This window comes from Oncorhynchus gorbuscha, linkage group LG04 (genome assembly GCF_021184085.1).
Source record: "Oncorhynchus gorbuscha isolate QuinsamMale2020 ecotype Even-year linkage group LG04, OgorEven_v1.0, whole genome shotgun sequence".
Taxonomy (NCBI): domain Eukaryota; kingdom Metazoa; phylum Chordata; class Actinopteri; order Salmoniformes; family Salmonidae; genus Oncorhynchus; species Oncorhynchus gorbuscha.
The window spans coordinates 43,566,689-43,583,904 of NC_060176.1; the positions used below are offsets into that span (position 1 = coordinate 43,566,689).

Sequence of the window (17,216 nt, forward strand, 5' to 3'; positions counted from 1 at the left end):
TATTTATCATTCAACTCTGCTGCCATCTTCTACTCATGCAACCACCATACCATACTCCCTTAATCTCTGCTTAATTATTTATATATCGACTTTAAGATAGGAAGCACTCATATGTCCACTGTGGCCTTCAGTACAGATTACTTGTACACACACACACACACACCACACACACACACACACACACACACACACACACACACACACACACACACACACACACTGATTGAGGTTTTTGGGTTATGCAGCCTTTATGTTAGTTGTTCTCTCCTGCTAATGTGCAAATGGGGACAAAAACGTCTCTGGATGTCAACCTCCTATTTTCATTTCTGTATTCTCACATGTATTATTTCCCAGACAGACAGTTTTCTGCTTTTATTTGTATTTTTAGAAGTGTAACAATGCGTTGACGTCCGGACTCTCGGAGTCCTTTTCTGACTGCTTGACATGTGGCAAATGCTGCTTCTCGCCTCGGCTGCTTTTCACTTTTGTCTTTTAGTCCTCCTCAGGGCCGCTTACTTCTCTCCTCTCATCCAGACACAGCCATCCTTCCTTCATTTCTCCTCTACTTCATCTCTGGCGAACCACCCCTTTTTCCTTTTTCTGACCATCTGTCCTTGTTGCTCTCTCGCTCTCTCTGCCTTTCTGAACATTTTCACCCCCCTTTATGGCCACATCATAGTTGTAATAGCTGTGTGTGTGTGTGTGTGTGTGTGTGTGTGTGTGTGTGTGTGTGTGTGTGTGTGTGTGTGTGTGTGTGTGTGTGTGTGTGTGTGTGTGTGTCAGCTGATGTGTTTTTGGATTGTCTTTGTGACACTATCGTCCTACATCTTCCTGAATGTGTTATGATATCCATGGAGACTTCTCCACTTTTAGTCTTTTAGTTTGTTTCTGTTTACCTGGTATTGATGTATGCAGTGTGCGTCTGTGACAGTGCGTGAAGGACTAATACAGTTCCCGCTTTTCAAAGAGTTTGTCGACAAGGAAAGTTTGTGCGTCAGCGCAAGACTATATCTACAACTACAAAGTATGCAACTCCCTTACGTTTTTGCGGGGGGGGGTTAATGGAATATCTCAACTTTAGATTTCTTTGAAAAGTTGGATGAACTTTAAATCCCATCTCTAAATAACAACACGACAATAGACCAAAGAATGTGGGTCCAAAACAAAAGATTGACGAGATCTGTTTTACCTGCAGTTTAGTTTGGTTCTGTGGGTTTACCACCTTCAGACTACTCTCCTGATTTTAGCCTGAAGTCAAACATGACCTTGGGTAGAATAGGACCTAACCCGTGTGTGCGTTCGCGTGTGCACGTGTGGTTTGTGTGTGCAGGTGCCCTGTGGATGTGTATCGTGTTGAACCCCCACTGTAAGACGGAGCAGAAGTGCTCGTGGCTCAGAGAGCTGAGGAGGTGGAACAGCGTGGACGTGTGCCCCTGGGAGGATGGTAACCATGGCAACGATCTGCCCAACCTCACCCACTCCCTGCCTCAGGGTGCCCATGGCAACCAAGGTGAGAGACGGGACTCTTTCTTTCTCCACATCAACCCTCCATCTTTCTTTCTCTCTGTGTATATCTGTCTTTCTTGTCTTCTCGTTCTCCCACGCTCCATCTCTCTCTTTTGTTAGCCTGCAGCTAACGTTTGAACTCTCCCTCCCTCCCTCCAGTACCCTCTCCCACTTCATCCCTCTATCCCTCCTCCCTTCTCTCTTCTCTGTCTAATGCGAGTCTCTCTCCCCCTCCATCCTGTCAGAGTCACGTCCCCACAGGACGGTGTTCACACGGGCAATCGAGGCGTGTGACCTCCACTGGCAGGATCGTCACCTGCAGCACATCATTGCCAGCGACCTCTATGCCAACTACTGTTACCACGACAACCAGGACGGCTCGCTCTTCGACACACGTGGATGGCCTATGTGGCACGGTGAGTGTGTGTGTGTGTTTGAGAGTGTGTTTATCTTTAGTGTGTATCGTGATGATTGGTGTGTGTGTAAAGGGGAAACAGAGAACTGTGAGTATGTTTATTTTTTGTGTGTATCGTGATGCTTTGTGTATGTAAAGGGGAAACGGAGGACTGTGTGTCGTCTTATGTCAAGTGGTCACATTTTGCCAAAAGCCTTACAGAAAGGGATAAAGACAACATTAGTTCATCTCTCTGTGTCTCTCAGAACATGTCCCGACGGCTTGTGCTCGGGTGGACGCCCTGCGTTCCCATGGTTACCCCCGCGAAGCACTTCGATTGGCCATTGCCGTGGTAAACACACTACGACGGCAGCAGCAGAGACAACTGGAGCACTTCCGCCGACATAAGAAAGGTCAGACTGCACTTACTAGATGACATAGGACTGCTGTAAAGCCTCAATGGACTTTTATAAAGCCTGATAGTGCAGATATAGAGCTCTGTTACATACTAAAATAGTAGTGTCAATAGGGTTGACACTATGTTACTACAGTGAGGGGAAAAAAGTATTTTCCCTGCTGATTTTGTACGTTTGCCCACTGACAAAGAAATGTTCAGTCTATAATTTTAATGGTAGGTTTATTTGAACAGTGAGAGACAGAATAACAACAAAAAAATTCAGAAAAACGCATGTAAAAAATGTTATAAATTGATTTGCATTTTAATGAGGGAAATAAGTATTTGACCCCCTCTTCAAAACATGACTTAGTACTTGGTGGCAATCAGAGGTCAGACATTTCATGTAGTTGGCCACCAGGTTTGTACGCATCTCAGGAGGGATTTTGTCCCATTCCTCTTTGCAGAACTTCTCCAAATCATTAAGGTTTCGAGGCTGACGTTTGACAACTCGAACCTTCAGCTCCCTCCACAGATTTTCTATGGGATTAAGGTCTGGAGACTGGCTAGGCCACTCCAGGACCTTAATGTGCTTCTTCTTGAGCCACTCCTTTGTTGCCTTGGCTGTATGTTTTGGGTCATTGTCATGCTGGAATACCCATCCACGACCCATTTTCAATACCCTGGCTGAGAGAAGCAGGTTCTCACCCAGGATTTGACGGTACATGGCCCCGTCCATCGTCCCTTTGATGCGGTGAAGTTGTCCTGTCCCCTTAGCAGAAAAACACCCCCAAAGCATAATGTTTACACCTCCATGTTTGACGGTGGGGATGGTGTTCTTGGGGTCATAGGCAGCATTCCTCCTCCTCCAAACATGGCGAGTTGAGTTGATGCCAAAGAGCTCCATTTTGGTCTCAGCTGACCACAACACTTTCACCCAGTTGTCCTCTGAATCATTCAGATGTTAATTGGCAAACTTCAGACGGGCATGTATATGTGCTTTCTTGGGCAGGGGGACCTTGCGGGCGCTGCAGGATTTCAGTCCTTCACGGCGTAATGTGTTACCAATTGTTTTCTTGGTGACTATGGTCCCAGCTGCCTTGAGATCATTGACAAGATCCTCCCCCTAGATTCCTCACCGTTCTCATGATCATTGCAACTCCACGAGGTGAGATCTTGCATGGAGCCCCAGGCCGGGAGACAGTTCTTTTGTTTCTTCCATTTGCAAATAATCGCACCAACTGTTGTCACCTTCTCACCAAGCTGCTTGGCGATGGTCTTGTAGCCCATTCCAGCCTTGTGTAGGTCTACAATCTTGTCCCTGACATCCTTGGAGAGCTCTTTGGTCTTGGCCATAGTGGAGAGTTTGGAATCTGATTGATTGATTGCTTCTGTGGACAGGTGTCTTTTATACAGGTAACAAACTGAGATTAGGAGCACTCCCTTTAAGAGTGTTCTCCTAATCTCAGCTCGTTACCTGCATAAAAGACACCTGGGAGCCCGAAATCTTTCTGATTGAGAGGGGGTCAAATACTTATTTCCCTCATTAAAATGCAAATCAATTTATAACATTTTTGACATGTGTTTTTCTGGATTTTGTTGTTGTTATTCTGTCTCTCACTGTTCAAATAAACCTACCATTAAAATTATAGACTGATCATTTCTTTGTCAGTGGGCAAACGTACAAAATCAGCAGGGGATCAAATACTTTTTTCCCCTCACTGTATGTGCCCTGTAGTTGACATGTGTTGCATCCTGTCTGTGACAGAGCTGCTCCATAAAGCCATCACCTCCATAACCAACATGGAAGGCTGGGTGGGTCACCCCCTGGATCCCATCGGAACCCTGTTCAGCACCCTCACTGAGACGGGACGGGGGGCAGAGGAGGGGGCCAACACCTGCCTTGACCTCTCAGGTACTAAAAATAATAATCAATCTAGTCTTCTTTGTCTCCATCTTTGATTCTACTCTTCTTTTTTTTCCTCACTCAGATGGTCCCTCTCTCAACCCTTCCCACACATTCCCCTTTTCTTATCCCTCTGTCTTTCCTCTCCTAGTAAAAAAATTGTCACGGCACACGCTACGCTGGCCCGGTGATATGGAAAAGTACTAGCTGGATGTCTTGGGCCCGTCCCAAATACTTTGACCTGGGACATGGTCAAATGTGCAGTCTGTAGGGTGCTGTTTGGGACAAACTGACCATCGGTGTTGTGGACTAGGAGGGAGGCTCCAAACCTCAGAACACTGAAAACCTGACTACTAGGTACTGACCCTTTGTGTCTCTCTCTCTCTCTCTCTCTCTCTCTCTCTCTCTCTCTCTCTCTCTCTCTCTCTCTCTCTCTCTCTCTCTCTCTCTCTCTCTCTCTCTCTCTCTCTCTCTCTCTCTCTCTCTCTCTCTCTCTCTCTCTCTCTCTCTCTCTCTCTCTCTCTCTCTCTCTCGCTTAGATTGTTCCAGTGTGGTGAGTCGTGCAGAGCTGCAGCGGTTGCCAGTGCAGAGGTTGCTAGGCGAGGGCGAATCATACGGGGCGCTGGCTGTAGAGACTGCTCTGATTGGCTTAGGCCAGCAGAGGGTCATGCCTGATGGGCTGTATGCCCAGGAGAAGGTGTGTCGCAACGAAGAGCAGCTATTGGCCAAGCTGCAGGAAGTGGAGCTGGATGACACGCTGGTCAAGATCTTCCGCAAACAAGCCGTCTTCCTGTTAGAGAGTGAGGACACATACACAGTGTCCTTTATTTTGGTTATCGGATAAAGTGTCAAATAATCTTCCATACGGTTGTTATGAATGTGTGGAGTGTGTGTTTCCATGGCTGAGCTGTAGCTGTGTGAGGTAAAACGAGAGCGAGCTTTTGGTCTCTCCTTCCCGCTCTCCTCTCTCTCCAAGCATTGAGGCTCTATGCTGAAGCACATTTCACTCCTCCATCTCAATATTTATTATCTTATTATCTTTCATTCAGTGGGGTAAATATAACTAGAACCGCCTTAAGCCAGACCAAAATAAGCCTCACAGTACAACTAGCGATGTGTCGGCACACACACACACACACACACACACACACACACACACACACACACACACACACACACACACACACACACACACACACACACACACACACACACACTGTACTGACATCTTGTACTGGGACAGAATGTGACTGCTGTGGTTTGGTTATGGGAGTGGGAGAGATGGTAGACCCAGCCCTCAAACTTCCAGTCCCACCCTAACCCCTGCTTCTGCCCAGGATGACCACCCACCTCTGGGCTGGTTGGTAATTGAGTCCCAGGCTCTAAGGCCTAAGACTGCTGGAGACTGTAATGGGGCTCGTGGTCTGTGGTTGGGGGGGTGTAATGGGGCTTGTGGTCGGGGGGTGGGGAGGGGCTGTTCAGTCTAGAATAACCCAGTGGAGATGAGGGGAGGGAAGCATGGTCTGCACATCTGGCCATATGGCATTCACCACGTCATGGTGACCGCTTTGTGCTGCGTGGCCTTTTCTCCTCTGGACTGAGACTGGGAGGAGGAAACTATCATAGCCACTGTCTAGCCATGCAATAGTACACACACACACACACACACACACACACACACACACACACACACACACACACACACACACACACACACACACACACACACACACACACACTTATAAGTATGCTGTACTCACACATTCTCCTTTTATACGGCACCACAGACCAAAATATAATTAAATGTATTTTCTATTTTTGCATCTGATATTTCAATGTTCTTTTAATTTGTTCCAAACTGTTTCACCCCCTCTCTTCGCACTGGTCTGTGGGTTAACATGTTCTTCCTCCCTCCGTGTGTCTCCAGGTGGGCCGTACAGTGGCCTGGGAGAGATTGTCCACAGAGAGAGTGTTCCCATGCATACCTTCACCCGCTATCTCTTCACCTCTCTCCTACCTCATGACGCTGAACTGGCGTACAAGATTGCACTGAGAGCCATGCGGTGAGTCTCTCACCTTAGCATTATTTGTGTTGCGTTTGTGTTTTGCGTGCGCGTGTGTTATGCAGATGGGGCGGCTCTGTTTTGATGTTCGCAGGGGGACCTGGATCAGTGAATAGTAATGATGTTAATGAGAGTTTAATTAGTGTGTGTAATGAGCAGGCTCGCACACGCCTGGCCTACAGGGACAGGACAACTGCGTGGCTAACGCTAACATCTCTCTACCATTTCACAATGCTAACAATGTGGTGATGCTAAATGACTGTGAACGAGTAGGAGCTACGTCGCGTACGGAAAGATGCAAGCCGGAGTGTAATGAAAATGCACCACAGCATTTCCACAGGGCTCCAGGCCTCCCCTGTCCACTTCTCTCCCCACCCAGCCCTGTGGAAGGGGGTGAGGTAGAATAATGTGGCCACTACTTCTAGCTGCTCCGGGGTCCTGGTTGTCTGTCTGCTCAGCACGTAATGAATGTGTGCAATGTAGCGTGGTGCCGGCGTAATATGATAGCAGTGTATGCTTTCCCACCCTCATGGGAAAGGTGCTGCTGGTTAAATATAGTGCTAGGTAAAAGGACTGGCTTTTAATGGCCCATTACAACACTATCATAGACTCAGACAGCCTCTCCTTATTCACACCTCTGCTTAACGCTAAGGAGGAATTGATCTTCAGCTCAAGGATTGTACAAAAGGCACACCCAGCTGATTTCACTGGTGCAGGGCAGATGGAAAATTATCTAGAAAGACATGATAATACCCTCGTATTGTTAACGCTTCCGGAGTTTAAGATTGACGAAGACGCATGTTCATCAAAATCTTCTAATGTCTCTACCGTGGAGCCCCGACTCGTCTTCGCGGGGCCCTCTTGAGTCGAAGTCTTCCAGTGGAAGCCGGGAAGTGTTCGGTTGGGGAAGTGAATAGACGTTTGTGAAGTGTTTACTTTGTCTGAGGGTGAAGACCAGGAGGTAGAGAGTTCAGTAGTCTCACTGATGTTCACCAGAAACCAGGACCAGACTGTGAAGGAACTGGATAGCTGCTCTCTTTCACATCCATCTATGGGTCGTTCCACCAATTTATAGGTGCCTTTTTGAGTAGTGTGAGTAAGTAGGGTAACTTGTTTAGCAAATGTTAACATTCTGTCATAAAGAGCACCCATTCAACTTAATAAAAAAAACATGTTTTCCCATCCCAAGAGGTTAAATAAAAACAAATGACTATAGGAAGTGCCTACAACTTATCCGGAACTGTTCCAGCCCGCCCGGTTTTCAACCTTCCCGAGTTCTGTCATTTCTCTTGACCAATACTTGCACTTGACCCCACCACCACAAAACACTGGAAAAGTGTCATAAATAGTCGAACCAGCTCACCTACTTTTTAAACTATTATTTGACTATTTAGATACTCAATATGTCTTTTTTTATATATATATTTCAAAAGTTATGGTTTCACCATAATTAAAATGAGAATTCAGTTCACGTAACAGGGTCATTTTAAAAGCTGCAGCTACTCTTCCTGGGGTCCATGGAATCATATTAAATAAATAATAATCTTCAGAAATGACATTGTCAAAGCAACAAAAGTAACTAGGACTTTACAATGATGGTGAAAACTTGGATCAATGTTGGAGTAAAGTGGGTTAAACTTCCTAGAGGTCACAGAGGACGCACAGAGGGACATGTCAAAATGCAGTTTAGCAAGTCTTTATTCATTAAAAAAATGAAAAATAAAGATTTGACATTTTTCATGTGGTCCATATTAAAGGACACTTCATTTAATATAGCAGGCGTTTAAAATGCAACATTCGTGCACAATTTCAGAGCCCCTTGCCCTGAGGCCCCTGGCTCCCTCGCTCTTGAACACCCCTGGTGTGAAAAGTATTAAAAGCATCCCGTTCTGCCTTTTTAAATCAAATCAAATTTATTTATATAGCCCTTCGTACATCAGCTGATATCTCAAAGTGCTGTACAGAAACCCAGCCTAAAACTCCAAACAGCAAGCAATGCAGGTGTAGAAGCACGGTGGCTAGGAAAAACTCCCTAGAAAGGCCAAAACCTAGGAAGAAACCTAGAGAGGAACCAGGCTATGTGGGGTGGCCAGTCCTCTTCTGGCTGTGCCGGGTGGAGATTATAACAGAACATGGCCATGATGTTCAAATGTTCATAAATGACCAGCATGGTCGAATAATAATAAGGCAGAACAGTTGAAACTGGAGCAGCAGCACGGTCAGGTGGACTGGGGACAGCAAGGAGTCATCATGTCAGGTAGTCCTGAGGCATGGTCCTAGGGCTCAGGTCCTCCGAGAGAGAGAAAGAAAGAGAGAAGGAGAGAATTAGAGAACGCACACTTAGATTCACACAGGACACCGAATAAGACAGGAGAAGTACTCCAGATATAACAAACTGACCCCAGCCCCCCGACACATAAACTACTACAGCATAAATACTGGAGGCTGAGACAGGAGGGGTCAGGAGACACTGTGGCCCCATCCGAGGACACCCACGGACAGGGCCAAACAGGAAGGATATAACCCCACCCACTTTGCCAAAGCACAGCCTCTAAACCACTAGAGGGATATCTTCAACCACCAACCTACCATCCTGAGACAAGGCTGAGTATAGCCCACAAAGATCTCCGCCACGGCACAACCCAAGGGGGGGCGCCAACCCAGACAGGATGACCACAAACCTTGTGAAGACTTACAGAAAACGTTTGACCTCTGTCATTGACAACAGTATTGAGATAAACTTTTGTTATTGACCAAATTCTTATTTTCCACCAAAATTTGCAAATAAATTCATAAAAAATCCTACAATGTGATTTTATGGATTTTTTTTCTCGTTTTGTCTGTCATAGTTGAAGTGTACCTATGATGAAAATTACAGGCCTCTCATCTTTTTAAGTGGGAGAACTTGCACAATTGGTGGCTGACTAAATTTTTTGCCCCACTGTGTATATATATATACCTGTAGTAGGCTGTTTGAGTAGGAGAGAAAGAGAACGAGCAGGAGAATACTAGCCCTAGCAATGGTTTTGTTTTTGAGGTGGAGTAGAAGATGCAGCGTTAGAATAAAATGTACGATTTTCACTAAAACATGGAATATTTTCCAAGCTTTGGCTTATCGAAGCTCCGCAACCAACCCCGACCAGTGGTTTTCTAGTAAGTCACACAAAGACAGGAATGTTGACGAAGGCCCCATATTTAGGGAATACTTTTTTGTTGTTGTTGCTTTCGTTCCACCCCATGAATGGTCCAGAAGCCCCCCCCCCGGTGTGGTGGAGCTTTTAGCAGCTCTTTAGATGTGTTTGGAATGAACCCCTTGTTGCTATGGCATCAGCACGTCTTCCGTTTCACACCGAGTCCGTGTTCACACTCACACAGCTCTCACCTTGCTTTTTTCCCACCTTTTATCTAGCAAGACTGTTGGCCAGACCGGCCCCTATTACCTTGTCTAGGCCCGACAGGCTTCATATCAAGATGTTTAAATACAGATTTTGTTGGTGCTCACGTGGCAATGGTATCTCTGGCCCTTTTCTCTGAAGTGCGTGCGTGTGTGAGTGGCCGTGCCCCCGCGTGCGTGTGTACATGCGCTGATGTGTGTAAGGATGTGTTTGATGTGTGTCCAGCCGTAGAGGCCTGGAAGGTGAATCCCCTAATTTCCCCACGGACTCAATTAGCTTTGTGATTGGTTGATCCGCCCAGGTTCTCTTCTCTTTCAAAGGCAGCGAGACCTTTGAAACTGGGCTGGAAGAATAGGGTTGAATTAGAGATGAGCTGCCCACAGTAGCAGACATGAAGACTACCGTGTGTTTCTGTGTGCTGTCATTCTGTCCTATAGGGCCTGTTTATACATTAGCAGGTGTTCCAAGCCCATGTTTTCATTAACAGCAAGAAAATAGTCATTCTGCTGCAGTTGATTCAGTTCTGTAATTAAGGACTAGGTTGGAAGTACATTTCAGTAATAAGCCAACAACCATAATGCACTCCAGAACACTGTCAAAACCTTGCTGGAGGTGCGTCTCTGATTGCACTTTGTGCACGCGCCTGTGTGTGTTCGTGTGCGTCTGCGTGTGATCCTAATCTGTGTGTGATCCTATGGTTTTTCTGTGCTCCTCAGGTTGCCTGTGTTGGAGTCCACAGCCTCGTCAGGTGACCTGTCGCGACCCCATCACATGGTGTCTGTGGTCCCCAACCGCTACCCTCGCTGGTTCACACTCTCCCACATAGAGTCCCAGCAGTGTGAACTGGCTTCCACCATGCTGACCGCAGCCAAAGGTAAACACACACACACACACACACGTATGTAAACACACTTACGTAACCACACACACACGTGCGTAAACACACACACACATTTGGGTTCCTTTGTCATTGTACTGTATGTGTGTTGTCCCAGGTGATAGTTGTAAGCTGGAGACGGTGCTAGAGTCCATCCAGAAGAACATCCACTCCTCGTCTCACATCTTTAAACTGGCCCAGGATGCCTTCAAGATCGCAACATTGATGGACAGCCTGCCAGACATTACACTGCTCAAAGTTTCACTGGAGCTTGGGCTACAGGTACACAAACACAGGCATACAGTTACACCCACACACCTCTTTGCCATCCCTAACCGTCTCGCGTTCATCAGGTGATGAGGATAACCCTGTCTACGCTGAACTGGAGGAGGAGGGAAATGGTACGGTGGTTAGTTACCTGTGCAACCGAAGTAGGTACGTGTACAACGTTTTCCCTTTTGACTTTCTATAATATAGTACATATTTAGTTAGTGGACAGGATGAGGCTTGAGAATGGATTGTCTTGTTATTCAAATTACTCTGCTAATCCCCTGACTTCTCCCTCTTTTGTGTGTGTGTGTGTGTGTGTGTGTCTCCCAGGTGTGTATGCGTTGGACAGCATCATGCAGAGTTGGTTCACCCTCTTCACCCCGACTGAGGCCACCAGCATCGTGGCCACCACCGTCATGTCCAACACCACCATTGTCCGCCTGCGCCTGGACTGTCACCAGCAGGAGAACCTGGCCTCCTCCGCCCGGACCCTGGCCCTGCAGTGTGCCATGAAGGATCCCCAGAACTGTGCCCTCTCCGCTCTCACCCTCTGCGAGAAGGACCACATCGCCTTCGAGACGGCCTACCAGATCGTCCTGGACGCGGCCGTCGCGGGGATGAGCTACACCCAGCTGTTTACGATAGCTAGGTACATGGAGCACAGAGGGTACCCTATGAGGGCGTACAAGCTAGCCACGTTAGCCATGGCTCATCTTAACCTCAGCTACAACCAGGATACCCACCCGGCTATCAACGACGTGCTGTGGGCCTGCGCTCTGAGTCACTCGCTGGGCAAGAACGAGCTAGCTGCCGTCATCCCCCTGGTGGTGAAGAGCGTGAAGTGCGCCACGGTGCTTTCCGACATTTTGCGGCGGTGCACCCTGACCACGCCGGGGATGGTGTCGGCGCTGCACAGCCGCAGGAACTCTGGGAAGCTGATGTCGCTGGACAAGGCTCCGCTCAGGCAGCTGCTGGACGCCACAATCGGGGCCTATATCAACACCACGCACTCTCGCCTCACGCACATCAGCCCGCGGCACTACAGCGAGTTCATCGAGTTCCTGGGGAAGTCCCGGGAGACGTTCCTCATGGCTCACGACGGACACATCCAGTTCACCCAGTTCATAGACAACCTCAAACAGATCTATAAGGGCAAGAAGAAACTCATGATGCTGGTGAGGGAGCGGTTTGGCTGACCAGGGTCGGTCCCTAGTACTTTTCTATTAACTCGAGTCTGCCTTTTTGAACTTCTTTTGGGCTTGAACATGGACAAGTAAAGCGGGAGACGAAGCGAAAGAAGGAGAGAAAAAATACTCAACAGAGCCACACGGTATTATCGTGATTTGCTGTTATTGTTGTGAACGTTGTTACTGTCATTGCTATGTGTACAGACGTGTTCTATTTTCAGAAGAAGAAATGTGTCAGGTTGTGAATGTTGTGAGTGTTTCTCTGTGTGTGCGAGAGGAAAAACAGGATAACGAAAATGGCTTTTTCTGTTCGTTTTTTCATTTTATTATTAGCATTTTTTTTATTGTGTTTTTCATTTTGGTTTTATACTGAGTATATGTGGTCAAGTGGCTAAAGGCCCTTGTGCAAAAGCGCTTGTGTAAAAACGCATTGGCAGCCTCAAAGAGACACTATGGCTTTAAAACCACACAGCACCTCTTGGCTATTGGCTACCGAACGTAGGATGCACTGCACAGCTTGGCTCCTTGAGAAAACCATCATTAGCATTTCTGTTGACTCGGCACTTGCGTTTTCTCTCGGTCATTTGGCATGCGAGAGGTTGTAGAATAATGCTCTTAACAGACTCGTTGTTTCAGATGTGGTAATAATGAATATCTGTTAGGTTGAGGATGGCAGTACAGGACTACGGTAATGCCACATGCACCGTGAGATGAGGATATATAGTATTAACAAAGTGATTTACTAGCATTTTGCTGTATTATGGCAGATATATCTCAAAATGTACTTTTTAATTGTGGCTTCATTTTTTTCGGTTGAAGTCTTAAGAGAAACTGTTGCTGGAGACATTGTCTCACGCCTTCTTCCTTTTAACCCAGTCTTTGCTAAATGTACTGTATTGGTGTTTCAGAAAGTGAAGAAATCCATTAGAGATCAGGTGGATCAGAATACTAGCCTGGTTACCTGACTGTTTCTGTACTCGGAAGACTAGCCTGGTTACCTGGATTTTTCTGCATCCAATGCTACAGTACATCGCTGCCGTGGCAAGACAACCAGACACAGGTTAGCTAGAAAAAAAGAAAGACCGGCTCCGACTAGTGACCCAGGCTACTGGAAGATGTGTCGGACTGGGTAACTAACTACAGATCATGGTTATAGTTGGTGTGTAGCTTCAGAACGGGCCAGGGGTCAATGCTTTCTGTGCGTGTGGAACCATAGAATAATTAGAATACCATTTAGAATTCGGGTTCTAATAGGCCTCTTCTATGTGTAGAACCTTCAGCAACTGTCAACAGACGTTCTCAGGGATTTCTCTAAAACGAAAAAGGAAAAAGGAAGAGCGAACGAGTACAGGAAAACGAAACCGTGACACGACTCGAGCGAGCATTTATTGTACTGTGTGTGTGTATATATACAATAGTATAAGTCTGAATATGGAGGATTCAAAAGTATATGTTAACTAAATTATACAGAGTATTCTATGTAATGTGAAATACTTGAAGCCGCTGTAGCTCGCTCTTTTTCTGTTAGTCTTTCTGTACTTTTGTTTACCACAGAACATGTCAGAAAGACTGAATTGGCTAATGGAGGGTTGCTGTCGGCTCACAAGAGTAGTGTCAGTACTAAAACATTGGTTGAGATTATTGTGCCGGTTCGATTGGTATCTATTCAATTTATTACAGTACCGTGAAACTATGTTATTGTTTCACAATTAACAAATGTATGAATTTGACTGATGTGCAATATTCCAATGACACTGTACATGGCATATGGCAACCCGAGCATAGATTTTTCATAACATTGATCAGCTGTTGAGAAATGACTTTAGAGTTCTAACTTTGGCTAACCAGTAGTGTGAAATCTCTGGTCAATCAATGACACTGATTGATCCATTAAAACCAGAAGGACTGTGACCCTGGAGGACAGGGATTGTGCTCCACTGCAATGTACTACAGTTCTCCTCCTGTCTGCTTGCATCTGAACACGGCGTCTCTCTCTCTCTCTCTCTCTCTCTCTCTCTCTCTCTCTCTCTCTCTCTCTCTCTCTCTCTCTCTCTGTATAAGGTCTGCAATTGTACTCATGACTTGCCTTGTTTCTTTATTTTTTTATATTTTTATTTTTATTTTTTTTAAGCGCTTTCTCTTGTTCTTTTGAAAGAAGAAACAGACTTTTCTCTTGCCTTGTCTTAACACTTTTTAAAGTAACCAAACAGGAGTTCTAACAACCAAACAAATGCGTTCCAAGAAGTGAAAGCCAAGCCGCCTTGGTCCCAGCTTTAGTGTCCTTAATTAGTAACTGAACGGGCTCTGTAAACTCTGTGCTTTTAACAAAGCATTTCCTCGTGTGTTTGGTGGAAAAACGTCGTCCTGTGTCTCATCCTCTAATGAAAGGATTTTCTCTTTCTAGCTGTTTTATTCTTTTTGTTCTGTTCGTGTAGGAAATAGTCTTCTGTTTTTCCATTTTATTTATTACAATGACCCATGTATACATGCTTATGAAATTAAGATTTGATACACCAATATCAATTTATTTATGTAACTAAAATCACTGTTTTATAATCTTGTTAATTAATGAGTCAATTGATTTGTGTTTTGTTTTAATTAAAGTTTTTTTTTGAAGGTACATTTTGGCCTTCTTGGTTTTGTGAATGGTTACAGTACATCTCTTTCTGGGACACAAGACTGTTCGGCAAGATGTGTTGGTCGACATAGAAAAACAGACCAGCGAGTTGAGCTCAATCAGGAGAGTTTGGATCAGCAGCAACATCAATCACACCAGAGGAAGAAGAACACATATGCAGACCATAAACTATGACCTCTGGGTGAATTAATACGGCACTATGAACTCACATCCATAGTTTGTGAATCAGGATTTAGGGGAGCCTAGGCCAATCCCACAAACCTTTACAGTGTGTTCAGAAAGTATTCATACCCTTTGACATTTTGTTGTGTTACAGCCTCAATTCAAAATGGATTAAATATAGGATTTTTCTCACCCATCTACACACAATACCCCATAATAACAAACTGAATCGATACATATTAGAATCACCTTTTGGCAGCGGTTACAGCTGTGAGTCATTCTGGGTAAGTTTCTAAGATCTTTCCACAACATTTGCCCATTTTACTTTTTACGTTGTTTTTTTTCAACCTCTGTCAACAATGTCATTGCTAGACAGCCATTTTACATTTACATTTACATTTAAGTCATTTAGCAGATGCTCTTATCCAGAGCGACTTACAAATTGGTGCATTCACCTTATGACATCCAGTGGAACAGTCACTTTACAATAGTGCATCTAAATCTTAAAGGGGGGTGAGAGGGATTACTTATCCTATCCTAGGTATTCAAGTCTTGCCACAGTTTTTCAAGCTGATTTAAGTCAAAACTGTAACTAGGCCATTCAAGAACATTCAATGTCATCTTGGTAAGCAACTCCAGTGTATAATTCGCCTTGTGTTTTATGGTGTCTGGCTGAATGGTGAATTTTTTTCATCCAGTGTCTGTTGGAAAGCTGACTGAACCACCTCTAAGATTTTGCCTGTGCTTTACCCTATTTTGTTTCTTTTTATCCTTAACTCCCTAGTCCTTGCTGATGACAAGCATACCCATAACATGATGCAGCCACCACCATGCTTGAAAATATGAAGCGTGGCACTGTTTTGCCCCAAACATAACGCTTTGTGTTCAGGACCTGTTTGCCTTGTTGCAAACAGGATGCATGTTTTTGTATATTTATATTCAGTACAGGCTTCCTTCTTTTCACTCTGTCATTTAGGTTAGTATTGTGGAGTAACTACAATGTTGTCGATCCATCCTTACTTTTCTCCTATCACGGCAATTAAACTCTGTGACTGTTTCAAAGTCATCATTGGCCTCATGGTTAGCGGTTTCCTTCCTCTCTGGCAACTGAGTTAGGAAGGACGCCTGTATCTTTGTAGTGACTGTATGTATTGATATACCATCCAAAGTATAATGAATAACTTCACCATGTTCGAAGGGATATGCAATGTCTGCTTTTTTTATTGGTACCCATCTTACCAATAGGCGCTCTTCTTTGCGAGGCATTGGAAAACCTCCCTCGTCTTTGTGATTGAATCTGCTCGACTGGGGGACCTTACAGAGATGAGGTAGTCATTCAAAAATCATGTTAACCACTATTATTGAGTCCATGCAATTTATTGTGACTTGTTAAGCAAATGTTTTATTTTATCCCAAACTTATTTAAGGTCGCCATAACAAAGGGGTTAAATACTTACTGACTCAAGACATTTTCAGCTTTTCATTTTTTATTCATTTGTATTAAAACAAAAAAAAACGTTGACATTATGTGGTATTGTGTGTAGACCAGTGACACATTATCCAAATTGATACCTTTTTTAAATTCAGGCTGTAACACAACAAAATGTGGAAAAAGTCCAAGGGTGTGAATAGTTTCTGAATCCACTGTATGTAACTAACATGTATGTTACATTCCCCACAGTGTTGAGAGAACATGGATTATCAGTTATCGTGTGTGTGTGTGTGTGTGTGTGTGTGTGTGTGTGTGTGTGTGTGTGTGTGTGTGTGTGTGTGTGTGTGTGTGTGTGTGTGTGTGTGTGTGTGTGTGTGTGTGTGTGTGTGTGTGTGTGTGTGTGTGTGAGACACGTTAGGGGGGAGTGGGAACAGGTGGTACTTCAAGACTACAGGCAGTCCTGACAGCCGTAGGGTCCCTAGACTCCCATCCCTCATTAAATATTGACACAGAAACACTGGAACTGTCTGTGTGTGAACAGTAATGAAGCACAGACACACAGAGGTGGGCACAGCAACGCAGCAGCACAAGCTGTGTGTACGTGTTGGTACAGTAATAAGATACGTTTGTCCACAGAGATATACACACAGATACTTCACAATTACAACAGTCAGAGGAAAGTTAGAGCTGTCCATTTGTTGTGATGTGATGGATACCTTCTTGTGACAAACAGTTGGTGCTTGTGAGTCTGTAATCCTGTTGACAATGTTGCCACACCATCTCAATTCCCCAAAGTGTTGAGAGAACAAGGTGTGTGTGTGTGTGTGTGTGTGTGTGTGGTAGGGAATGGCCATAGCATAGAAAACCGGTGCAGTGCTGGTGTTAATGACGTCCCTTGGGTCCCTACTGTACAACAGCTTGTACAGACCTGTCTCACTGTATACCTCTAATGAAATCATGATCACACACGGTCCCCTTGTGCCAAAAGCCCT

The 17,216-nt window shown here is 45.1% G+C and overlaps 1 protein-coding gene across 1 annotated transcript in view; it reads left to right on the forward strand.

Annotated features, from left to right (window-relative positions):
* LOC124034118 (zinc finger SWIM domain-containing protein 6-like) overlaps positions 1–14,612 on the forward strand; it is a 52,170-nt gene extending 37,558 nt beyond the window's left edge. The window contains exons 5-14 of the mRNA XM_046346868.1: positions 1,331–1,510; positions 1,752–1,922; positions 2,167–2,313; positions 4,063–4,209; positions 4,740–5,000; positions 6,128–6,263; positions 10,375–10,532; positions 10,654–10,817; positions 10,889–10,970; positions 11,136–14,612. Coding sequence (XP_046202824.1) covers positions 1,331–1,510; positions 1,752–1,922; positions 2,167–2,313; positions 4,063–4,209; positions 4,740–5,000; positions 6,128–6,263; positions 10,375–10,532; positions 10,654–10,817; positions 10,889–10,970; positions 11,136–12,001 — 2,312 coding nt within the window. The 3' untranslated portion in view covers positions 12,002–14,612. The remainder of the gene's footprint in view (positions 1–1,330; positions 1,511–1,751; positions 1,923–2,166; positions 2,314–4,062; positions 4,210–4,739; positions 5,001–6,127; positions 6,264–10,374; positions 10,533–10,653; positions 10,818–10,888; positions 10,971–11,135) is intronic.
* Positions 14,613–17,216: the final 2,604 nt, after the last annotated feature.